Consider the following 25,073-nt stretch of genomic DNA (forward strand, 5'->3'; position numbering starts at 1 on the left):
TAATGTATCAATGACAAGGACCTATATATACTCTATGGGGAATAGTATTAAAAAATGAACATAGTCAACTATATGGGTTGTTTAATGCAGTACACTCTAACACCACTTTGTTGCTCTCTAATTTTTTATTTAGTTGCTTTGTTTGCTTTATCAAAAAATAAAAATTATCCTTTAGTATTAAATCACTGATTGTAGTTTTGTGGTGCAGGAGCATGCATTGATAGCCTCATGGAAAATGACCTAAAGCATCAAATTAAAAATTTACTTTTTTTTGTAAAACAAGTAGAAGGATTGATCATCACTAAAAAAATAGAACATGAACACCATCAAATTCAGAATGTACTCCTCCCCTGGACAACTTTGATCTTGTTTCACAAGTACTATATTTAAATTATGAGCATCTTTAATTAGAGACTAGATTCATTATTTGATTGATCTAGCTTAAAAGCTAAAATCAAGTTTGTTTCTATTAACATCTACTTTTGATATTGTTGTGGGGTTGGTTTTGATTTCTCAAAGTAACATATGTACGTACACTTATTCCCAACCGCCAATTCCATGCTTTTCCATGCTTTAACGAATTATTAGTTATTGTTATGTAGAGTTTAGAAATGGAATCATGAGAATAATTGCTTTACACTTTTACAAAGAAAATATCAAATATCAAACAATTCTTAGCACTCATGGCCTATCCTCATTAAATAATAATATCATTGCACTTTTAATTTAATTATGTTCAACTAACTAATAATTTTAGTAAATTGTGTATTGATATTCAAAGAACTAATTACAACATACATTAACTTTTATTCATCATTATATATAATTAAATTTAAAATACAATATATTTAGGACAAATTAAATAGGGAACTTGACTAATATATATAAAAGCTAGTTTTAGTTTTAGATCAAGAATTATATTCACAATAATCTTTTCAATTGATTAAAACATTTAGGAATTAATTTTACTCTTGTCAAAATAATAAAGAAATTATTGAAAATTTTCAGAAAATTTCAAAAAATACACATATTTTCAAACTTATTTTTGTTACAAAACACGTGTAACAAAAATTTGTATCATATTTTTGAAAATAATTTCTATAATTTAGATTTTTTTTAAAAGCTCAAAATTTTATCTACTCAAGTAATGGCTACCCTTTCTACAAGTTCATATATCAGGTCATATACATGCATGTAGTGGTTGAACAACATCACATGTGTTACATAAAAACAAATATATGTGCATTGAATATACAAGGGATATTAGGAATAGTCTTGTGCTTACATAACAACAATATGATATTTCACTAAACTAATTTAATCATTCATTCCTTCATATACAAAATTTGTTTGGTTAGAAGTCATGTTTTATCACAGTGTCTCTTCTCCAATATTACAAGCTATGAGAAATCCTATCCTCTTCCGAAAAACCCAAACCATACATGCAAATCTAAAGATCCCCCTCATAATTAAAGCAAAATTGTCAAGTTTGTGTACAATTTTCTAGCTCTTACATGTACAGGATATTACTGAGTATTGAGGTCCCTCCCCTCTGTCTCCAATACCTCCACATTAACCCCACCCCACAATCAAGGACTTGCAGTACTCTTGGCACCAACATTATTTTCTATGTACCCACCAAAACTGCCCTTCTAAGCCCTGTTTAGTACAAAAACCTACAATCAGCCAACTAAATTACACTAAACAATCAACATTACATGATCACGACGTTAATGACCGCGACAGAAGAGGCAGATTCTTGGCCTCTGCAATCCAGCACCGTTCAATATCCTCCGCGATTTGCCTAGCATCCATGGATGCTCCAAGAAGGCCACGTTTGGTGAACCCCACCGCGTATAGCCCACTCTCGCCTTTCCAACCGTTGGGAAATGGCCGCCTAGGCAACCCATCTTTCTCCGAAAACATTTCCCTCTCCTGGGGACAAAAGCACAAAGGGTTAGGGCCATTTATGATACTACATATCTTTCTTTTTTTAGGAGTCCCTGGAGCTTTATTGCGAAACCATGCATTATAACAAGCTGTATCCTAAGAATCAAGAAAAGTGATGGGAAAAAAGGGTAATAGATCAAAAGTTTGCAAGTACCTTTAGCCAAGAGGGTACGTTGCTTTTGTAGCCCGTTGCTAATATTATTGCATCGAAATTTTCCTTTTCTCCATCAACAAATTCCACTGTTTTCTTTGTTAATCTTTGTATCCCTGGAACAACCTACACCAATAATCACATTTTCATATTAACACTGAAATTATTCTGTCATAAAAGGTCGTGTTTGTTGTGATAGTTAAGAATAATATTGAAATTCTACCATATTTATTAAATGATGTATCGGATTGAATGTTATGTGACAATATAACAGTAATGTATCGGATTAAATATTTTACGTGACAATATAGTATAATAGTCAATAATTTCTTTTATTAATTGTATATTGATTTCTAAATTGAAAATACAGGGTATACCTTGATATCTCCCTTTTTAATCCTATCAAGTGTCCCGACGTCGAGGACGGGCGTTTTACCGGCTGAATTCTTGAGCTCCAGAGGTCCGATGGACGGCCGGACAAGGCCAAGTTTAGAAGTATCTCCGAGCAAGATTCTACAAACAATCAACAAGAAAGTATCGACAAGGCGGACAGGAAACCACTTGAGCAACCACATTGACAGCCCAAAAGTCGATTTTCCAAGCACCTCTCTGGGTAGAACATGTACCTAAACAAAGTTGAATCAATTCAAAAAGAAGGGTCACTTAGAAAAGATTTGGGACTTGCAAAAGGGACAACTCAAAAAAGATAGATATAAAGGAGTGTTCAAGTACGTGACAGTGCTGGAACACACATAGACACTAGCTAGAACTCACTCATCACTGCATGTACATAATAAACTAGGCATGCATATCGGACCCGTTTGACTTAACTTAAAAAATTAAATTTTTCGGAACTAACTTAGTTGCACGCTAACTGGCCTCAACACCCGATATAACAAAAATACAAATTAACGTATAATTTTAGATGATATTATGAATCGTTTTACCAAGAACTACATGCATAATATGCAATCACACCGCTTACACTACAAGAAAAACAGATTGGCGAGTGTATGATTAGTGACTGGTATCAGAGCGAGATGTCTACTCCTATATCAAGAAAACAATATATTATGTATGAATAAATAGAAGGATGATATATTAGAAGACGAATTAGATTTGAGTTGCAAATTCTTACAGCATCTCTAACAACAAGAGAAGGAGTAGCATTATGATTGCAAAGATCCAAACAAACTTCCATTCCTGAATTCCCACACCCCACAACCAAAACTTTCTTCCCTCCAAATGCATCACCACTTTTATAACAACTAGTATGCACAATTTCTCCACTAAACTCCTCCATTCCCCGGATCTCTGGCACCACCGCCTCCGCATTCTCCCCGGTAGCCACCACCAGCCACCGGCACACAAACTCACTCCTCCTCTCCTCCCCATCCCCCCTCCTCCCCACGCTCCTCACACGCCAAAACCCGATACTCGGATCAAACTCAGCTCCCTCCACACACTCATTAAACAAAGGGCTGATCTCAAATTTTGTTGAGTAATCCTCAAGGTACCTCACAAACTGTTGCTTAGTAGGGTAAGTTGGGAAGCTTTGAGGGAAAGGCATGAGAGGAAGCTCACAAAATTGCTTAGGTAAATGAAGGCGAAGCCGATCATAGCTCTTGAGCTGCCACAAAGAAGCTACACAATTGGATCTCTCCACAACAACACTAGGTATTCCGCGTTGCTTAAGGCATGCAGCCACTGCTAGCCCGGAGGGCCCCGCTCCGACGATCACCGGACCAGGAACAAAAACACACCTCCGGTGATCCATTTCTCTTAAATAACCCATAAATTTATATAAAAAAAAAGAATAACGATTTTAGGGTTGATTTTAATCAAGTTGAGTGAGTGATCTGAACGAGAGGCATTGAAAAAAATGAAGGAGAGTCAAAAATGGATGCAGAAAAGAAGGCAAAAAAGAGGAGAAGTTGAGGGGAGACTAAATAAAACAATGGATAAACTTTGTCTACAAACTTATCTTGAAGAAGATTTAGAAGAGATGTAGAAATCCTAAAATGGTGGAGTGGATTAGGAGTTCTTATCCACCTAAAGATGTGTTTAATTTTGGTTAATCAATATTAACAATATTACAAGAGCTCTATTGCATTGTTTGAGTTCATAGGAGATGGAACTGAAGTGTATGTTTGAGACGATGTTGGGTAAGTGGTGGTGAGAAGTGAGGAGCATGGGTCAGGTATATATAGGAGTTTGTTTTCTATATATGCCCGCGCATAGGTGACTATGTGACTAGATTCTGTCTATCTTATTATATATTTATATTCTACTATTTTACTTTATATGTTTTTAGTAGATAAAAAATATTATTGAAACATGCACTATATCATTAATTAAACCGGGCTATATTTAGACTGTACCGAACCGAAATCAGATATCAAGAATTTACATTCAGATCGAATGATTATTTTATATAATTTTCTTTTAACTTTGTTTAGTATTATTTAAATTTTAAATATGTAAAAAAATTTCCATTAATATAAATTTAAAAATAACTATATATCTTATATATTTAAAATAAAAATAACGTGAATTTGAATTTATTAACGTATGATATATAAAATTTATTCATTTAATTTATTATATTAATCTCTTTTATTCAAATAATATATCTTCCTTCGATAAACATTACTTAAATATTTAATGTTGCAGAAAAAAGAATTCACTGGACTTGGATATAACACATTTACTAAGTAGAGAAAAAGGATATTCCAAATGGACTTCGATAAGGTTTAATCTGGAAGAAATTTTCACACCACCAGAAATCAAATTTTGTATAACTTTAGACTTTAGTCATAAACAATTTTTGATCTATAAACATGTTGCATTTAGATACCCAAGATGAAGGTCGTTAGTAGATTTCTACCGTATAAATACTAGAAAAGATATATGCTAATAATATTATAATTAGTTCATGTAAGATTTTATATGATATCTCATCGACCATTATTAAAGGCTTAAAGCCCTCCTAAATTGTACCTTGTCACGTTGAAGTACCAAAGAATCATATGCCTCGAGCACTATTTAGGGCCATTTGGTTGAATTTAAAATAAAAAAATAGAACAGAAGTTAGAAGCTAGTTAAGAATTGAATTATAAGTGATTAAAGTGTTTAACAAAAAAGTAGAATTGCTGAAACAAAAGCTAGCATTCCTAACTTTTTATAAGTATTTATTACGGTACGAAATGCTTCTAACTTATAACCGAAAAGTTCGGGTTTGAAGGGGTAAACAAACACCCACTTACAAAGTGCAACATATGTCAAATAATATATAAATTTATTATATATATTCACACGTATACACAAAGTTGCATGAACTTTAAGTCGGGGATTTAAAATTAGTTTTAAGTCGAAAAATGTTTTAAATCTTATTTAAGTTTAAAATAAGCCAGTAATTTATTTAAAATTTTCGAGTTATTTTTTTTAATGACTTAATTTAAAAAAAAAGTTACACATAAATTATTTTTATTATTACACTTTTAATAACTCATAAATTATTTATAAGACAAAATTTCGTCTAAAAGATAATTAAAATTCCAAACTTAACACATTAAGTGATCACGTTAGCCTGATAACCTCCTAATAATGATAGACTAATATCAATAATTTAGTTTATCTATACTCCGAAATCAGGAATATTTGGTTTATAATTAATTAAAAAGTCTCGAAACCTGTGTTAATATTGAGTGGATTAGAAATTTTGTAGTTGAAATGAGAATCTCATCGCCATAACACGAGAACCTAACCACATATTGAAATTTCATATGATTCTCGTTCTCATTCATCTCCATTTTCATATTATTTTAATCCATTTCTGAAGATAATTTCTTTTTGTCTCTGATGAACCGGATTCACTACTACTGGCTACTGCCATGTGAATGCTAGGGTTTCTTTGATTATGATTTTTGCTATGTAAAAGACGTGAGAATTAAAACATGATAGTAGATTAGTAGTTAGATAAGGTACTTGAATAATTATATCTGTTTTTTTAAAATCGATGATTACTCATTATTTTATAACTCGTCGATCGGACTGATTAAATTTTTAATTCATCTAATTGCTTTTTGATTAATCTTAAATTAATCTAATTAATTTTTAATTGATTATTATTGGGTCTCTTCGCTCCGAAGTACTTTGTTTCAGTAAAATTGTCATGTATCACTCCAACTTTTCAATTTGTAGCATAGACACATAGTATATTATATATCACTTGTATCTAGTTTTCTAAAAATCCCCGATTTAACCGATTAATCCCCTGCAAGGTTGGCCACCGATTCGATTTTTGAAATCCGATAAATTCTTATATATATATTTCTTAATCGAAGTATATATGATATATTATTAAAATTAAAATATTATATTACTTTAAATATGAATAATTATAGAGTTTATGAATATAATAAACATATTAGTTACTAAATATCTAATATAATAATAACTAAATATTAAATAATATTTTAATATAAAAATAAATCCGATTTTCACTCTGATTAATCCTTCCGATTAATCCCCGATTTCTGATTAATCTCTGAATCGATAGTTCAGCCGATTAGGTCCGATTCCCGATTTCTGTAACACTGCTTGTATCATGTTCTAATAGCCCAACTTATTTATTGTTCCCTGATATTTTAATATACAGAATTATTAGGAATAATTATAGGCTCGTAGGCCGTAGCTAATGCACACTGTTATCAAGAAAATGTCCCATGCAATACTCCAGGTGGTACCGGTTATACATGCATTATTCCACTATGAAAAAAGCCTGGGATATCTTAATTTAATAAAGAAAAAAGCGTGTGTAATATTGAAAGTGCCAAGTTTAATTGGGAGCAAATATGAATAAGTCCCTAGTTACGTGTATTATTGAAATAGAAGATAGGCACTGTTCGGAAAAAAATAATCAAATAATAAGTAGCTTCAGAGTTAAGTTTGGAAGCACCTGAAAGGGCACATACATAAAATAAGTACACATAAGCTGTTGGTATAGTGGACTTTTTGATTTTGTATATTTTTATTTATAAATAAAGAAAAAGGTGTTTATTGACACGTATTTAGAGCTGAAAAAATTTCATATGTATTTTCATATTAATAATTATTTGTTGATTAATTTATCAATAATATATTTGATTTGTTTTAGCATATTACATTGTTATAAATGAAATGTTATTTTTCAAAATTTGACATATCTATACTATACTATTAAAACCGAAACATTAAAAGTTTGGTCGGTCGGTCGGTACTTGGGCCAAAATACGGGCCTATCTATATAATCAATTATTCTGGGCCTATTTATATAAATCTATACTATACTATTAAAGCCGAAACATTAAAAGTTTGGTCGGTCGGTCGGTACTTGGGCCAAAATACGGGCCTATCTATATAACCAATTATTCTGGGCCTATTTATATAAATAATTATTCTTTTTAATTTGGGTCAAAGTACGGGCCTATCTATATAACCAATTAATAATAATCCTTTTAAAACTGAAACATTAAAAGTTTGGTAGGTCAGTACTTGGGTCAAAATACGGGCCTATCTATATAACCAATTATTCCGGGTCTATCTATATAACCAATTATTCTTTTTAATTTGGGCTATAGTACGGGCCTATCTATATAACTAGATAATCCTTTTTATTGAAATATATTACTTTTTTATATTTTTGACTAAAAAACTCAATCTTCTAAAATAACATTGAGAAACATGGTAATTACTTTTTTAACTAAAATATATTATCTTTTTATAAATTTTCCAACTAAAAAATTAATCTTTTACAATTAATACGGACATGGGCGACATATTTATACGTAAAGATGTGTGCCAAAAGTCTAAAAGTCAAATAATAAAAAATAGAGGGAGTATTATTATATTGGTCGGGCGGTCGGTACTTGGGCCGAAGTACGGGCCTATCTATATATATAACCAATTATTCTTTTTAACTAAAATAAATTATCTTTTATATATTTTTTAGATAAAAAAATCAATCTTCTAAAATAATATCGAGCAACATAGTAATTGTCTTTTTAATCAAAACGCTTTATCTTTTTTAGATTTTCTAACTAAAAAAACCGAGTTTTTACAATCAACACGGGCGTCATATATATAAAAATATAATATCATTAAATATAATTATTAATAAATAACATGTGATATTATTCAACCAAAATACATTAATAACATTATTTTTAAATACTCTAATGATCTCATATTAAAAGAAATATTACAAATCTGTCATATACTATATATTATTACACTATTAAAGCCAAAAATAAAAATTCACTTGGTTGGTCAGTTAGTTGAGTTTGGTGAATCGTTTGGTATTCGACCCACGGAGCTCTTAAATTTATAACATGTTATAGTATATTTTTTATTATCAATTAAACCAAAACATCAAATTTAGGTTAGTATGATGGGGAGGTATTTGGTTCATGCGTATGTTTTATACCATATTATTAATTATTATTAACTAAATATCAAAGGTTGATTGGTTAGTTTATATCTGAGTTTATAGGCCACCTTAAATTATAACATGTAAAAGAAAATATTTTAACATTCTCATTAAAATATATATGTTCGACCTAATTTTCAATTAGCCATTTAACGGACTTAACTATGAAGAATTTATCCAACTGTTAAGTAAAAAATTTATTAAACCATATTATTCTATCATAATTTTATTTTTACAATAAAATTAGGTAACTTTAAAATATATATAATAAAATAACAAATAAGTTAACCGCCCGTGCATTGCACGGGTTATAAGCTAGTTCTTAATTTATATCAAGCATATTCAAATTATCTATTTGACTCATGTTGTAATCTTATTATTTCAGACATATCAATGAATACAAAAAGTAAATAATCATACAAATATCCGTTGCCTTTGGAAGTAAAGTAACAAAATAAAATCTTAACGAATATGTTTACATTATTGTGTAGAGTAAAATTTATATCATGAATATTATTATATTTATAATTTGATTAAATATTTAAAATAATATTAGGAAATTAAAAAATTTATTATTACACTAGTAACTAAAATATAAAAAGTTAATTTCTTAAATGTAAACTGGATAAAATGAATTTAGAATTAGTCGACATATTTTGGACAAAAAAATATAATTGAAACTAGAACAAATTCAATATCATAATCAATCTTTTATTAAAGTTTATGTACTCCATCTCTCCCTGATATTTATTTTCAAAAATTTCAATTCCACTATTCTTCTTTGTCTATAAATTCATAAGCAAAATTTAAAATGCAACATTTTATGTTTTCATTTTAATAAAATATTTCATTTGTGTGTAATATTAATATAAGGTAGATAATAATATAATATACAACAAAAATATTATTGTTTATTGACATAAAAAATAATTTATTACCAATATTTATGTGCAATTTTCACAAAAATATATATTAAATCAAATTTTAACAAAAATATTTATTACCAATATATATGTTAGAAGAAGGGAACACAATGAACACCAAAACTCCGCTCCTCAATTATTTTAATTGAGTGCATGCACGTATATATTACTTTGCAAGTACCATTATGGGGTGAATATATAATATTGATTAATGCAATCACGCGCGTATAAGTTGACATAAGATATTAATTGTTTAAAACCTATCAAATTTCAAGTTAGAGCTCTCTGTACCTTTTAAAAGTGTACTATTACTTTTTATTTCTTTTTGGACAATTCAAACAATTAATAATTAATAACTTTTAATATACGGGAGTTAATAAATAACATTATTACATTAGGAATATTATGTAATGGTTCCACTTAAACTCATAGAAGATTTCATATTTAAGTTTTAAGTTCATAGTTCGATTAGACATGAGGAGGACAACACTACTTTTTCCTAAATGTGTCACGAAGTATAAAGTGCTTCAATGTTTATAGGGCAAGCACCCTTATTATTATAATAGTTTTAGAATGAATCTGATTCATGATAATAAAGCTTCACCTTAGTCCAAATCAATATATATATATAAAGGAGGATGCGGCGTCTCCAGAATTGTTCAATTCAGTTTTCTGATTTTTCTTAAATTTTGAAGAAAAATATATAATTATAATTCAAAAAAAGAGGTTTGAGAATTCTAAAGGTAATATAACTCTTTTCTTGGATTCTAAAGCTAATAATACTCTAGAATTTCGATAATAGTTCGATTTAGTCTTATATATTTCTTGAATTTCGAATAGAATATAATTCAAAAAATGAGGTTTAAGAATTCTAAAGGTAATATAACTCTTTTCTTATCGGATTCTAAAGCTAATAATACTCTAGAATTTCGATAATAGTTCGATTTAGTCTTATATATTTCTTGAATTTCGAATAGAAAATAAAATTATAATCCAAAAATCAAGTTCAAGGATCTTACAGGTAATGCAATTCTTTTTTATTATTGGATTCTAAAAATAATAAAATTCTTTTCTTATAATTTTCTTAAATTTCGGATAGAAAATATAATTATAATTTAACAAAATTAAGTTCAAGGATCTTACAGGTAATACAATTCTTTTTTTTTATTGGACTCCAAAATAATAAAATTCTTTTCTTATAATTTTCTTAAATTTCAGATAGAAAATATAATTGTAATTTAAAAAATCAAGTTCAAGGATTTCAAAATTTAATACAATTCTTTTTTTTTTTTTGGATTCTAAAGATAATACAATTCTTTTCTTTTTAGGAATGCTAAAAGGAATAGGATTATATTTATTTAAACTAACAATCATTGATAAAATACAATTTATTTTTAAGATTTGTAAGGTAATACGTATAATTTTTATGTTCGATTTAGTCTTATAATTTTCTAAAATTTCGAATAGAAAATAAAGGATTGTAAAGAAAATAATCAATAAAAAAAACTAATAGCAAAAAAAAATTAGAACCATAAAAGAATAATAATTTTTAACTAATAAATAGGAATCAAAAAATAAAAATAATTAACAAATGAAATAGGATATATAAAATAGGAATCATATATTGAGTTTATGATAATGTAATTGATTCTTGATTAGTATTGTGTTTGACGGGCACGAGAGGCGGCCCAAACTACTTTTTATCTAAATAATAATAATAATTTTACTATCAGTATTATGTTTGACGGGAAAATGGTTAAAATAATTTTTTATCTATATTATAATATATTTTTTTGTTAAAACGGGACCACGGTTCAAAATAAATTTTATCCAATTATAATATTTAATATTATCATAATTAGAATAATTTTTATTAGTATTGTGTTTGACAGTAAGGCGACTCAAACTAATATCTAAATTATGATGTTTTGTTATTAGTATTGTGTTTGACAAGAGAGCGGCTCAAACCAATTTTGATCTAAATTATAATATTTAATTTTATCATAAAAGTAATAATTATGGATTAATATTGTTTTTGACGGGAGGGGTGTTCGAACCAATTTTATTATTAGTATTTTATTTCAAAGGACGGCCACTTAAACAAATTTGTATACCAATTATAATATTTTTTTTATGTGTGATATGTTTAACGGGATGATGACTTAAAATAATTTTTATGCTATTATAATACTGATTCATATCAAAATTTACCACGCCGCCGCGAAGCGCGGCTTTTTTCACTAGTTTTATTATATAGAGTAAAGAAAGTTTCTATAACTGTGTCCATTAGTCCTGAAATTTTAAAATAATTTTTCTTTTTTATATAATTCTCTCTACATTTTTTTAATTTCAAAATATTGGAAATTAATATTCAACCCCCTTCTATGATAGTTTGCTCGTGAATAATATATTCGTGGTTAATTTTTGTTGATTTGAGTTGTTTGCAAAATTGCAAGTAGTATTTTTGCAAAATCCAGCAATTATATAAAAAGATTATTTTTATTATAAAACTTTATTAAAAGAGAAAAATGTAGCACTACTCCGTGTTGTTTTTATTTTCAAATTTTTTTTCAATATGGAAATCCAAATATCGTTCCGGAGGCGAACTTGTGATCAAGAGAATACAAATCCCGACCAACCCTCGGGCTTCATTTTCGAATTCGAACAGAGTTGGGTGAAGTTTCTCATTCTTCCGGGCTTGCTACGCGAATGGGGCTTTTCACTATCTCATTGTGTTCTGTTGGGTCATATGTTTCGTTGTGTTTTTAATTGGACTTCTCAACATTTTTTCTAATAAGAAAGATGGAAATTGAAAGGGCCGAATAAAAAAAATCACCAAGCCAACCTACCGTTGATATACATTGGGCCGATAGTTTAGTTCAGCTGTACTTATTGGAATTGGATTTGAGTGCCAAATCAAAACTTAAAGGGCCCAAACTTATATTAATATATATGTAAAAAAATCTATAATGAATTTGATTATTTTGTTTTGCCAGGTTTAATGAATGTCATTCTAAATGCAGAGTGAAGATATCCATGGTCAGAAATTGGGTAAAATAATTTTAACATGTTATTAAAAGATATTTTAATCTGCAAAATTTGATTATTGTGAAAATTTATTTCCACTTATTCAAATTCAAGTATGAAAAGCCTGAGAAAAAAAATGTAAACATGAAAAAAAAAGATAGTCTAACAAAAAAATAATGGGATTCGAGCATAATAAAGTTGGATTATGTATTTTGTCAAAAAAAAAAAAGAAGTTGGATTAATGTACGTAAGAGTGAATTTTTATGAACAAAATTAATATATATTATCGGATTTAAATTTTTCACGTAATATATGCTTTTTTTTACTTAAATTATCATTCTTGTATTTCTTTTTGGATGTTTTGATTTTCAGGACCATGAAAAGAGACTTATGAGTTTTCTTATTTAGACTTTAAAATCTTATTATCTAAACGTCTGGAGATATTTTGTATATCTTTCGGTTAGATGATAAATTTTGATGGATGAAAAAAATCTCTATTTTTTATGATACAACTCATGAGAATGTAGGCCCTGACAAAAAATAAAAAATAAAAAAATTAAAATCAATATACATTCTTACATAGACTCTTACAAAAATGAAGATTCCAACAAATAAGTCGGACGCATTTATTTATCAAATTATTGCCATCAGTATGCTGTTGAATTGGTTTCTTGATTTGGTTACCGAATAGTACTCATGGCTCTAAAATGTCTCTTTCTCGTAATGTTTCATTTATTAAGACTAAACTAGCTTTATAGCCCGTGCGAGGCACGGGCATGCTCTATATACAAGTTTTTGTTATAAAATTGGATAGAAAATATTGCTGAATTAGATAAGAAATGCACTGTTTATGGTGTTTTAACTGTGAACTTGTTATGATAACGAGAAGACTTGCTCAAAATAAGTGTTAAATGTTGTAAAATGGTAGAAAGAGGTAGTTTATCTTTCTACATTGCAAAGTTTTATCCATTGCATTGGACACTCCTCCCACAGATTTTTCAAGAGATATTTCTGTTCTAAGAGGTTCCTTCCGATGTAGTACCATTTAGATAAATACATCTCCCCGTGAATATAATTCTCATGTAAAATTATAATCTCCTACACAATAATAGCGTAATACAGATTTGATCGTAACATTATTCCGTGTATTTGACAAACAAATAGTAGATTTTCTATCTATGACTTTGAATATGGGAAGATTATTAGAATCATGTGTTCCATGACTCCATAACACTCATGTATACTCTCTTCTTCCAAAACTCTCTAGTTGGGATGATCATCAACTAAAAGCAATGCCCAAGCAAGGACAGCAAGGACATATGACTATATGAGGTGGTCTTCTAAGGCCTCAATTTAGCTTCTTCATTCTCTCGATGTTGCTATTATTGGTTATATACTTGCACTTATGTACATGTAGCAAAAAAGACCAGTAAAATAGACAAACTTTTAATATAGCAGTAAAATTGGAGAGTACCAACCTCTCCGATTGTATACTGTTTGCAGAGGCTTCATTGCTGGTTGAATTTGTTGATGTATTTAACTACTGGGTTGTTTGAATAGTAATGCATCTTCCTTTGGTGGCATCCAGTGTTCCTGTATCATTTCAGCTGAAGTTTTTTGCACGTTTATTGGCATTCAACTTAAGTCTACATACCCAAAAAAGCATTGACAAAGTTCTGAATAAAAGTTGTGCAAGCATTAAGCATCCTGCCTCCAAAAATCGTTTTTGTATATGTATATTCCTTCAACATAATTTAGATTGCTATCATTAAAGACTGCACTTTCTGGTAATTGTTTTCAGGTGGTTTGGTTTCGAGAAAGTATTGTAAATCTAAGCAAATGTATAAGGCCTATAAGCTAACCTTAACCAGTCAAAGACAGAATATAAAAACTACAAGAAATTTTTGAAAGCTCTAAACAAAGTTGAGTAATTATAATATTAGTCTTATTTAAGTACGATGACCAAGATGATTAGGCAAAAAATAAACATATCTGAGTTATTTTAAACACTCTAAATTTTGATCGATCAGTTTTCAGTTAGTGGATTGGCATTTTACTGGATGAGTTACAGTCTCCTCACTACCGGCAATGCAGGCTGACCAGAAATTTTATAATGTAAACCACCACCCATTAGTCGCAGAATTAGCAAGAGTTAGCGGTAGCTTAACTGACACAAACAATCGCAAACTGGTTGCAGAATCATATACATATGAAAGAATAGATCATTAAGCCTCAAATTTCCGAGGAAAAGATACTACCATTATTAATAGACAAGTGTTCCTATATTTAAGCATGTATCATCCTTCATTCAACGATCTCCTTGTACCAGGTAGTAAATAAACCTAAGTCATTTTATTTAACTAATCTAGCATACAACATCAGTTCGCCAATACATAATACCACACAATTGATTTTCAAAAAGCAGCAATTTTTCACAAGTCGTGCAGCAAATCAATAGCAACATTTTTTTGCATTAACATAAGCTCCTAATAAAATCTAGCTACGCTAGCAGAATATAAGTATTACACAAGCAATCCTCCGATCTACACCGAGTCAAGATAAACTGAATATATCCATAGTCCTATCTATTGCTATAAAAATAGAATGTTTGAGCTTAAATCCAGTACCTTTTTACATCAACTCTGTTTCATCGAGCTTGTTGATATTGAATATTTTAGAAGTATTCTCTTCCTCTTGAAATCACCCGAACCTCGATACACACTTTCTGCAAAACAGAAACCTGTAATTACACAAACATATACAATAACTTATGTAATTATGCCAATATCACAAATTCTATAAACCCTAAATAATATAACACATAAGATCGAGTAACTATATCATGGAACCCCCGTACTATAAAATCGAGTAACTATAATGTTTTCAGAAGTATTCCCATAGCAGCCATAAAGAGAACATGTAAGCCATTGAGATCTTGCAATATGCAACTCCACTGCATATTGTATTATTACCTTAACAAAAAAGAATACGAGAATTAGCACAGAGCATGTTAATCAAGGACTGTACAAGAACCAGTACTCTCAGTCGGACTCAATCTTGATGTTTAAACTGCCCTTGCTTTGTCAAATGCAAACAAAACACATCAGAGTCAATAAATCATTTTAAGCATCAAACAATAGATTAATTTAACACGAAGTCAGTAAAAGTATAGGATTACCATAAAGTGTTGGAGAGTTCATGCTAATCCAGTTTAGATGGAAAAAAGAATTATAAGTATGTTTAAGACTTACTATTTCATGCTGTCACTACTGACCTTGCTTATCAGAGCGAAATAAATTAATCACGGTTCATTTCTTATAAATTAATCAAAATCCAAACAATTAAATCAAACAGCGCCACAGTGAGCATACATAATGATTCATCACATTCCCGTGTAAAAATAAATTCTGCTTGTGGGGGAGACAAAAAGGGGCCTATGACAAAATCCCTGGTTTGCAGGAAAGAAATTGCTATGAGGCCAGAAGTGAGAATATAGAAGGTTACTTGATGTAGATTTCAGTACTTCGACTGTTGATTAGGCTTAGGCTTAATCAACGATATGGAGTTCCTGACGTAAATTCCTTTAACCAAAAAGAACTCTGATCCCCTTGAGTACCATTTGATACAATGCCGCTCAAGCTGGAATGCAGTGATGCATTCCCTGTATTACACACTGCAATTGAAGAATAGACTTAGAACGTCGCATACATATAGGCCTTTGTTCAAATACAACCTAATAATTTAGATGCCAATAATATGTATAAGACTGCTTTTGAAAATGTATTTAGGTGCAAGAGCACGGTGAATCAACCACTGACCTTGCTCATCATAATCAACATTAGAAGCTAATAAGCTGTTCTCAACGAACTCGATATCCTGAAGCTGAGGATGTGTACGAGCTGATTTAATATCAGAATCATCTATTTTCCTCTGGTGACCCATAGGCTTCATCCTCAATTTAGTTGGAGAAATAAGGCTAGTCTGCGTAAAACTAATGATGGGAAGTGAAACATATTACTCAAATTAGAAAATACTAAAATTTCACCCATGAGTACCACTTTATAACGACCCAGCAAACCATTCGATCAAATACCAAATAGACACACTTAAATTCCCACCAAAATTTACAAAAATTTGAATAAACCATTGCAGTCAGACCATGTTTTTCATACAGACAGAGTGATAATAATGTGGTCACAACTCCATTTCAAAAGAGCACACAGATAATAAAATATATACAGTATTATTGTTAAGCGAAGGGAGTGTACCTGAAGTTCTGAATTCTCTCATACTCCATGGTTAGATAAATGAGCCTGTTTCTAGTGCATATCTTTCCTACTCACCTGTAAAAGGTGCTAGAGTATAAAAGTGCACGAACTTGGCCTTTTTTATTAAGTTGTAGTAAGAAGCGACAAGAATGTTCAGAATTTCAAAACAAGATGTTGTGACTGAACATTCTATAATAGATCACATATTTACATGACACTGTCTTCTGCATGTCTCATTAATTTTTATCAAGGTATCCTCGACAATGGTGGGAAAAAGACAAAATCAATGATTTACCTGCTCAGATGACTGATGAGTGACTAAGGTAAGTGCTTCTGCAGAAAATTCCAATATTCTTATAAAAAAACTATAATATGTTAAGTAATGTCAGTGTTAAATTTAAACAAAAATATTAATATTTTGAAAAGTAACCTAGCTTAGGTGGATCTCAAGTGTAGCCTGACGTGGCTGCCACATAAAATAAAATGGCTCAGCAAACTCCCTTGGAATAAGTCAACAACCAATTTTTCTGCAATTGCTGAAGGCTCTTCAAGCCCAACATCAGAAAGTGACAGATTTATATGGGAAGAGGGCATAGAGAAACTAAACTACCTGCAGCAGCTTTAATGCTTGATTGTCTCTTAAAAAGAGCTCTGAATGCACGACCATCATAAGCTTGCTTTTTCCCACAACCAGAGTTCTTACCCTCGCATTTATTTTCTGGCGTCAACTCACTCAAACTCCTCTCTCTTTTAGTCTTCATCTGATCCAGATCTACCGCTACAGTCCTACAGACACCTTCTCCTCAGACTTCTTCCGGGAATTTATAGTCTCATAGAGTCTGTTCCAATTGCGTTGATAAAATTTTAACGTTTTTCCTGGTGTGCCCATGGGCACATGCTAAGGACTATATTATATGATGTGCACTAATGTCTGACAATGATTGCATCTTTTAGCATTAAATCTAAACTCATGTATCAAGGTAATGTTCTGGCCGATTAATCAGATTCTAGGTGCAAATGTCTTGCTCTTTTGTAAATAGATCATTAGTTGTTTTCGGAAGGAACAGACCGAATGAGAATGAATTGAAACTCAGACATCTACATAAAGCAGAAGCACATAGAAGCAAAGGGGAAATCTGTGTTTTCTGGACAAAAAAAGAAGCTCTATTGTCTCTGGCAGAGAAAGAAAGAGAAAATAAAAACCAAATGGTCTGTGTGAATCAATACATGTAATACCAGTACTATTACATTAATAATTTATTATAACAACATTCAGAAGATGTTATCACAGGCATATTCATGCATTTTTCCTCTTGAACAACAAAGATTTCTTCAGATCAATTTTTTTATATCTTATTATATAGGTAAGACTGCTCTGTCTTCAAATGAAAATGATAATTTACCTTATATCATTATTAATAATAAATGTTAACTTGAAAAGCCAAAAAAAATAATCTTGCAAAAAAAAGGACGAAGGATGTACCTAAGCGGAGAAAGATCCGCTTGTAAAATTCTCTAGTTGCCTCAGTTGCCTCTCCTCTCCAGTTTCAGCTCTATGACATTCGGCCTAACCGCGTAAGAGCATAGGTTAAGATGTCAGAGTGATATACAAGAATGAGAACATGACATAGTACTGGAATGTATGCTAAACAGCAAAACAAGCAGAAATGATCATAATACACATTCTATTACATTTCACAAGAGGCATAGCTTCAAACTCTGGAGCATTAACATCCACAACCAATCGCATTAATAACAAACCAATATCGAAAACAAAGCCGAGCTATGTAAATTTTGAAGTAATTTAAAGAGTACAAAAAGTTCAATTATAGCCAGCACCGTGGAGGCAGCACAACAGTAAGTGGTTGATAAATCAAAAGACTAAATAAAATGACCTCATGGCTTGCAGAAGATCATAATAATAAATAATATGGCGTTTCTTATTAATCAATGACATGGCCTTTCTTTGACTCATCATATCTACTTTATTATCACTACTTTGAACCTTCGATACGGAAGCAATCCAATTCTGACTTTATGTCTTGTTCCCGGATATACTATCCTTTTCATCTCCTTAGCAGAAAAAACAGATGAGTTCTTCCGCACGTCAGGTCTGACTTGAAATGGGTTTCTATTCTGTCTTTTATTCATGAGATCAATATAACGGAACCTCATTTCTATCAGCGGATGCACATCAATCAAAGCAGTTTTTCGATTAGCCTCCCTCAAAACCAACAGTCTGTGTGTAAATCTTATTGGACATGTAAAAAATCCCAAGACGATGCATCAAAGCCTTCTTAAATCTATTCCCAAATCCCAAATAATCCCCCAAACAACATACATTATTTATCTGTCTTCTTCGACTCACATAGATAAATCAACTCATGCAGAACCACCACAATCATCTCAAGTTACAATTTCAGATTATTATAACGAATCAATATATTTGTGTAAAATAAGAACCCTAAAATCATAGACGTACCTGAAGCGATGCTAAGAGCTGAGAGCTGAGAAGGGTGTGTGTGTGTGTGTGTATAATTGTATGAGGTTTTGATCTAGGCTGTAATTGCAGAGAAACGAGCGTGGCAGTGTTGCATAAAAAAGCTCAAACCAGGGACCAGGGGTAACGAACATGCAACGGCAAGTGAACAGGCATAAGCAGTCGGACAAGGTTTAATGGGTTTTCCATGGGCATATAAGTAATTAGACACGATTTAATTGGCTCCTCAAACCCCCTTGTTGCAGTATAAGATATATAATAGATTACATAATTTTATAAAAATAAATGTTTGATTGGATCGGTCGAACTCAAATAAGCCAAGCAAGATGCAGGTGAGAAGATTAAAGAGTCGCCAATACGGGTGACCACTGTATGTTTCAATTCCGGCTAGATAATGCGGATTTTTGTTATTTTATTCTATAAAAATAAAAAACTCATTTTTAATATTATATATAGGGCGATAAAATGATAAATGGATTTAATTAATATCAAAAAAAAAATCAGACATTAATAATTATCAATCAAATATATGATCATACATATTCATCTATTATTAAATATATTACTTTTTTCTCCAAAAATGTCTACATATAATTTTTTTGAATTAGACTATTAATTATTTTAGGATGCTTGAGTTCACTGAGCCATAATAGTAATAATACGGGTTTTATATCAAACATGCCACTCCTTACATCAAAATGTCTCACTTGACCCACCAATCTCATCTGAGACTCATTTAAGTCACTATAAATCAAATATATATTATTTTACCCACATTACTATTCATACCTCTTTACTTAATCATTTATCAAAAATCAACTGTTTGTTACTGTAAAACCACTTCGACTACTTCACAATTGTCCCTAGTATTTATCAAAATAATTTGAGAATTTTTAAAGCAACATAGCTAGAGTGATCAAATAAATATATATTTATAGCTCAGTTGTTTTTTAATATATAGCTATGTTGTTTTAGAAATTTCTAGATTATTTTGATAAATACTAGAAACAATTATGAAAGTACTCGAAGTGGTTTTGTAGTAAGAAAATAAACGGTTGATTTTTGATAAATGATTAAGTAAAAAGATATAAATAATGATGTGGGTAAAATGATATATATTTGATTTATAGTTGCTTAAATGAGTCGCCCATAAGATGGGTGGTTCAAGTAAGACATTTTAATACAACGAGTTGCCAGTTTGATATAAACCCCGTAATAATACTTTACTTAATATAATTTTTTAAATAAGTGAAAATAAAATCACTTTCGAGATTAGTCATCAGTACAGTTGGTGTATCATTCAAAAGAAAATAAAATAAAAATATATACTCCAAAATAATAATTCACATATTATGTTTTGCTTATATATACCGGGCTCTCAGCCATCTTTCATGCATTCACAATTGACAAGTTATCCTCAATGGAGTTCAAAGTGGTTCATTTCGTTGCTATTCTTTCTGTAAGTTATCTTCATTTATCGTTTTTTTCTGAAAGATGGATTCATTTTTTTATTTTTTTTTTGTTTTTGGTTAAATATTTTGATTTGAGTACACTGCACTACTGCAGGTAGCATTTGTGGCAAGTCATGCAGCTGTATCTTGTGAAGATTATTGGAGATCTGTGTTGCCCAACACTCCCATGCCTAAATCCATTAGTGAACTTCTTCGATCTCCCGGTTAGTAAGCCCATCAGTTTCCATTCATGTACACATGTGCTAACATTAAAGTGGGTCCGGGCTCCTAACATGCGAATAACATACGTTCAGCCGAAAAAAAATGCACCGGAAAAAACCGTTGGACATATTAACGCTAAGTTTTTGATGTATATACAGGGGTGCTATGGTATCATTTAGCGGAAAATTGCATTTTCACGTCCAACATTTTTTTCCGTTGAATGTACGCTGCTGCACTATTTTTGTATGTTTAGACCCGTTACCCATCAAAATTAGTGGAAAAACGGATCACTAAGTGGTTCGTCAAATTAAAATTCTTAGGACTTCAACTCGAGACCATCCAGGCATCCAGCAATTCTGACACGGTATAACTTACCCGTTTTCTTTAAAACTCAATGTGTCAGGGAAATGACTTAATCGGATTATATGATCTATATATTTTGATTTTAATCAGCACAGCAAGTATTAACAAATGTTGTAAAAAAGGTTGTTTTATTCGAAAACACTGATATGCAGAATGGATGGATGACAAAAGCACAGCTGTTGATGTGGGAGAGGGCAATGTAGGTGTCGAAACAGGCACTACTGGCGGCCCGGGCACTAATGTACAAGTCGGAAAAGGTACTGGTGTTGGAGTCAGCACAGGGGCTCCCGGAGATGAGACTGACGTTGGTGTTGGCAAAGGAGGCGTAGTAGTCAGATCAGACCACAAAGGGAAGCCTGTTTATGTCGGAGTCTCTCCAGGCTCGAATCCATTTATTTACAACTATGCTGCCTCTGCAGCTCAGCTTCATGATGATCCCAATGTAGCCCTCTTTTTCTTGGAAAAAGATTTGCACCAGGGAGCCAACATGGAACTGCATTTTACCAGGCCAACTACTCAAACGCCTTTCTTGCCTCGATATGTTGCTGATTCCATTCCATTCTCGTCCAACAAAGTACTAGAAATTTTTGAGAAATTTTCTGTAAAACAGAACACTCTGGAATCAGAAGCAATAAAGAATACGCTCAAGGAATGTGAAGCGCCAGGTATTAAAGGCGAAGAGAAGTACTGTGCAACATCACTGGAGAATATGATTGACTTCACGGCTTCTAAATTGGGGAAAAAAGTGAGTGCAGTGTCGACTGTTGTTGAGAAGGAAAGTGAAATGCAGAGGTTTAGTATTATTGGATCAAAGAAATTGGGAGAAAAGGCTGTGATCTGTCACAAGCAAAGCTATCCATATGCTGTGTTTTATTGCCACGAGACGAACAATGTCAAGGCATATACAGTTTCACTTGTTGGAAATGATGGAACGAAGGCGAAAGCAGCAGCTATTTGTCACACAGATACTTCTTCGTGGAATCCAAAACATTTGGCGTTTCAGGTGCTCAATGTTAAGCCTGGAAGTGTTCCTGTTTGCCATTTTCTTCCCGAGGATCATGTCGTGTGGGTTCCATATTAAATATCCATGCAGGATTTCGTTATATGTGTTGTGTTATAAGATCTTCTGTTGAATGGTTTACAGTCTTGAAGGAATAATATGCCAGGCTGCCAGCTTCTGCTTGATTATGTAAATCTTGTATAGTACCAGCATACCATATTGTTGGTGAATCATATAAAATGGTATTGGACTAAGTGTGTTTTTGTGGAAATATCTGTGTAACTATTTTCAGTCGGATGATAAACTTTCTTGAATGGAAGCAAAATCTTTCAACTTTGAACCAACCCTAATTTAAGTTGATAGGTGGCTGACTTTTTCATTTTGATAAATTAGTTTATTTAAGTCTACATAGAATTATGAAACAAATTCATGATCTTTGCACCACAAAAAGATTACAGTCAAACTGCAATTTGTTTTGGTCTATTTTGATGAGAGAGTGATGATCTGAAGTTTCTAACTCATAATCTTGGCAATAATAACAGAAGAAGAGGATAAACAATACTTATATGAATTAATTTGGATTGATGTATTAAAACTAAGTATAAAGAGAGTGGTTAATTGAATTCATATTCTTGATTAACTGAGAAGAGGAAAGGATCCTTGTCATGTTTTATTATTAAGTATAAAGATATGATAATTCAAATTTGATATAAAATAATAATAATAATTCAAATTCGTAATCATGGTAATGGAAGAAGTGATGCTAGTCTATCAACCACTCAACCAGTAACCGTCAAGCTAAGTTAAATTGAATCGGTATGAGTGTCTATTACAGAAATTTAAATACCGTAAGAATATGCTTTTTCCCTGAAGATCCGAACTTCAGCTCGGATTGCAGGCTGCAAATCACCCTAATAAACCATGTATGCAGTTGGCACAAAATAAATACAGGAGTATGTTGCTTGCCAGATACAGGTGACAGTGAATATGTTGCCTTTTCTTGTTAGTTTTTCATTCAAAAAAGAAACAAAAAGAGACACTATAATTAATATAATCATGAAAATATTATTTTAGTTTTACTATAAGTACTGGACCTTACTTCCTGTTTTTTCAAGCATTCAGCAACAGATATCAAATTGTTATTTAATCTCAAATAGTTTCAATGGAATTTAATCTCTTACATTTCTTTGCACTGCTTTCTGTAAGCTATTTTGATTTACTGTTATTTTGCAAATTTTAGATATATGATGATTTCTTGAATTTGAATCTCTTTTTGATTATTCTGCAGCTCGCATTTGTGGCGAGTCATGCAGCTCAATCTTCTGCAGATTATTGGAGATCAATTTTGCCTAACACTCCCGTGCCTGAATCTATTAGTGAACTTCTTCGCTCTCCGGCTGGTTAGTAAAATCTTCAGTTGTCATATTTAAAATGATGTTTAAGCTTTTTCTGACTTTAAGCTGGAAAAAGTACGTGACAACAAATTTTGACTTATGAGTCGGAAAGTTTTCTAAAATGTTGTATGCAGAATGGATGGATGACAAAAGCACAACTGTTGCCGTTGGAGAGGGCAATGTAGGTGTCAACACGGGCAGTAGTGGCGGCCCAGGAACCAATGTACAAGTCGGAAAAGGCTCGGGTGTGGAAGTCAGCACAGGAACTCCTGGAGAAGAGACTGATGTTGGTGTTGGCAAAAATGGTGTGGTAGTCAAGTCAGGCAACAAAGGGAAGCCTGTTTACATTGGAATCACTACAGGCCCGAGCCCGTTCGACTACAACTATGCTGCCTCTGCAGCTCAGCTTCATGATGATCCCAATGTAGCCCTCTTTTTCTTAGAAAAAGATTTACACCAGGGAACTAGCATGAATCTACATTTCGTGAAGTCCACTACTACGACAACTTTTCTGCCTCGTAATGTTGCTGATTCCATTCCATTCTCTTCGGATAAACTGCCAGAAATATTTGACAGATTCTCTGTAAAACAGAACACAGTGGAATCTGAAATAATAAAGAACACACTGAGTGAATGTGAAAGGCCAAGTATCAAGGGCGAAGAGAAGTACTGCGCAACATCACTAGAGAATATGATTGATTTCACGACTTCTAAATTGGGGAAAAAAGTGATTGCAGTGTCGACAGTGGTTGAAAAGAGAAGAGTAATGCAGAGGTTCAGAGTTATTGGATTGAAAAAATTGGGGAAAAAGGCCGTGATCTGCCACAAGCAAAACTATGCATATGCTGTGTTTTATTGCCACAAGACAAACCATGTCAAGGCTTACACAGTTTCACTTGTTGGAAATGATGGAACAAAAGCCAAGGCAGCAGCAATTTGTCACACAGATACTTCGTCTTGGAATCCAAAACACTTGGCGTTTCAGGCGCTCAATGTTAAGCCTGGAAGTGCTCCTATTTGCCATTTTCTTCCTGAGGATCACATCGTTTGGGTTCCATATTAACTGTTTCTTCTTGATTACGATCTTGAGGAATGATTTGCCAGCTGCTGGTTGAAGGAATGATGTGTGTTACAAGCTTTGCTTTTTAATGTATAAGGATTGTACTTATAAGAAGGGATCCATGATCCTTTCGCGGGTTTTAATAAAATTGCTACATGCCATTAATATTCAGTAAATTCTCCATAACTCAACTATAATTAGACAGGGAAATAGTTTTTAGTACATTCTCCGAATAAGTTAGTCTTGCATGCATTGCCATCAAGTTTGTGTGAGCCTGAAAGCCAAGAAGCCTTCA

General features: G+C 31.7%; 4 protein-coding genes across 28 annotated transcripts; 2 read left to right on the top strand and 2 right to left on the bottom strand.

Moving 5' to 3' along the window:
- Positions 1–1,311: 1,311 nt before the first annotated feature.
- LOC108205424 (indole-3-pyruvate monooxygenase YUCCA6-like) lies at positions 1,312–4,261 on the bottom strand. The gene is made up of 4 exons (XM_017375380.2): positions 3,240–4,261; positions 2,479–2,727; positions 2,105–2,227; positions 1,312–1,935 (listed from the first exon to the last, which is right to left on the bottom strand). The coding sequence occupies exons 1-4, from the start codon at positions 3,894–3,896 to the stop codon at positions 1,723–1,725; spliced, it is 1,242 nt and encodes a 413-aa protein (XP_017230869.1). The 5' UTR covers positions 3,897–4,261; the 3' UTR covers positions 1,312–1,722.
- Positions 4,262–13,387: 9,126 nt separating this feature from the next.
- On the bottom strand, positions 13,388–19,610 carry LOC108196851 (uncharacterized). 25 transcript variants are annotated; one of them, XR_010288215.1, is made up of 10 exons: positions 19,271–19,571; positions 18,272–18,355; positions 17,399–17,627; positions 17,219–17,254; positions 17,084–17,121; positions 16,789–16,863; positions 16,339–16,511; positions 15,493–16,193; positions 15,148–15,245; positions 13,413–14,127 (listed from the first exon to the last, which is right to left on the bottom strand). XR_010288215.1 is itself a non-coding variant. In XM_064086096.1 (7 exons), the coding sequence occupies exons 4-6, from the start codon at positions 16,815–16,817 to the stop codon at positions 16,072–16,074; spliced, it is 324 nt and encodes a 107-aa protein (XP_063942166.1). In that variant the 5' UTR covers positions 16,818–16,863; positions 17,084–17,627; positions 18,272–18,355; positions 19,271–19,572; the 3' UTR covers positions 13,388–15,245; positions 16,025–16,071. The 25 variants fall into 25 exon arrangements, 1 of the variants encoding a protein (XP_063942166.1); XR_010288223.1 differs by having other exon boundaries at positions 13,404–14,127; positions 16,339–16,501; positions 17,219–17,627; positions 19,271–19,605; XR_001801876.2 differs by having other exon boundaries at positions 13,407–14,127; positions 15,493–15,594; positions 16,025–16,193; positions 17,084–17,627; positions 19,271–19,573.
- Positions 19,611–20,677: 1,067 nt separating this feature from the next.
- On the top strand, positions 20,678–22,595 carry LOC108196379 (BURP domain protein RD22). Its single transcript, XM_017363643.2, has 3 exons — positions 20,678–20,747; positions 20,855–20,963; positions 21,477–22,595. The coding sequence occupies exons 1-3, from the start codon at positions 20,709–20,711 to the stop codon at positions 22,403–22,405; spliced, it is 1,077 nt and encodes a 358-aa protein (XP_017219132.1). The 5' UTR covers positions 20,678–20,708; the 3' UTR covers positions 22,406–22,595.
- An 816-nt stretch (positions 22,596–23,411) lies between these two features.
- On the top strand, positions 23,412–24,943 carry LOC108195828 (BURP domain protein RD22-like). Its single transcript, XM_017362799.2, has 3 exons — positions 23,412–23,525; positions 23,613–23,724; positions 23,853–24,943. The coding sequence occupies exons 1-3, from the start codon at positions 23,487–23,489 to the stop codon at positions 24,779–24,781; spliced, it is 1,080 nt and encodes a 359-aa protein (XP_017218288.1). The 5' UTR covers positions 23,412–23,486; the 3' UTR covers positions 24,782–24,943.
- The last annotated feature ends 130 nt before the right edge of the window (positions 24,944–25,073 follow it).

This window comes from Daucus carota, chromosome 1 (assembly GCF_001625215.2).
Source record: "Daucus carota subsp. sativus chromosome 1, DH1 v3.0, whole genome shotgun sequence".
NCBI lineage: Eukaryota > Viridiplantae > Streptophyta > Magnoliopsida > Apiales > Apiaceae > Daucus > Daucus carota.

Bases quoted from the DNA above. Each gene is read 5' to 3' on its own strand.
- LOC108205424 (XM_017375380.2), bottom strand. From the start codon at position 3,896: ATGGGTTATTTAAGAGAAATGGATCACCGGAGGTGTGTTTTTGTTCCT. The intron at 2,728-3,239 runs GTAAGAATTTGC...AACTTTGTTTAG, and splicing joins CTCTTGTTGTTAGAGATGCT to GTACATGTTCTACCCAGAGA. The intron at 2,228-2,478 runs GTATACCCTGTA...TTATTGGTGTAG, and splicing joins TTAAAAAGGGAGATATCAAG to GTTGTTCCAGGGATACAAAG.
- LOC108196851 (XM_064086096.1), bottom strand. From the start codon at position 16,817: ATGGAGTATGAGAGAATTCAGAACTTCAG. The intron at 16,512-16,788 runs GTACACTCCCTT...TCCCATCATTAG, and splicing joins GAGAGAATTCAGAACTTCAG to TTTTACGCAGACTAGCCTTA. The intron at 16,194-16,338 runs GTCAGTGGTTGA...CTTCAATTGCAG, and splicing joins TGTTGATTATGATGAGCAAG to TGTGTAATACAGGGAATGCA.
- LOC108196379 (XM_017363643.2), top strand. From the start codon at position 20,709: ATGGAGTTCAAAGTGGTTCATTTCGTTGCTATTCTTTCT. The intron at 20,748-20,854 runs GTAAGTTATCTT...GCACTACTGCAG, and splicing joins ATTTCGTTGCTATTCTTTCT to GTAGCATTTGTGGCAAGTCA. The intron at 20,964-21,476 runs GTTAGTAAGCCC...ACTGATATGCAG, and splicing joins TGAACTTCTTCGATCTCCCG to AATGGATGGATGACAAAAGC.
- LOC108195828 (XM_017362799.2), top strand. From the start codon at position 23,487: ATGGAATTTAATCTCTTACATTTCTTTGCACTGCTTTCT. The intron at 23,526-23,612 runs GTAAGCTATTTT...ATTATTCTGCAG, and splicing joins ATTTCTTTGCACTGCTTTCT to CTCGCATTTGTGGCGAGTCA. The intron at 23,725-23,852 runs GTTAGTAAAATC...TGTTGTATGCAG, and splicing joins ACTTCTTCGCTCTCCGGCTG to AATGGATGGATGACAAAAGC.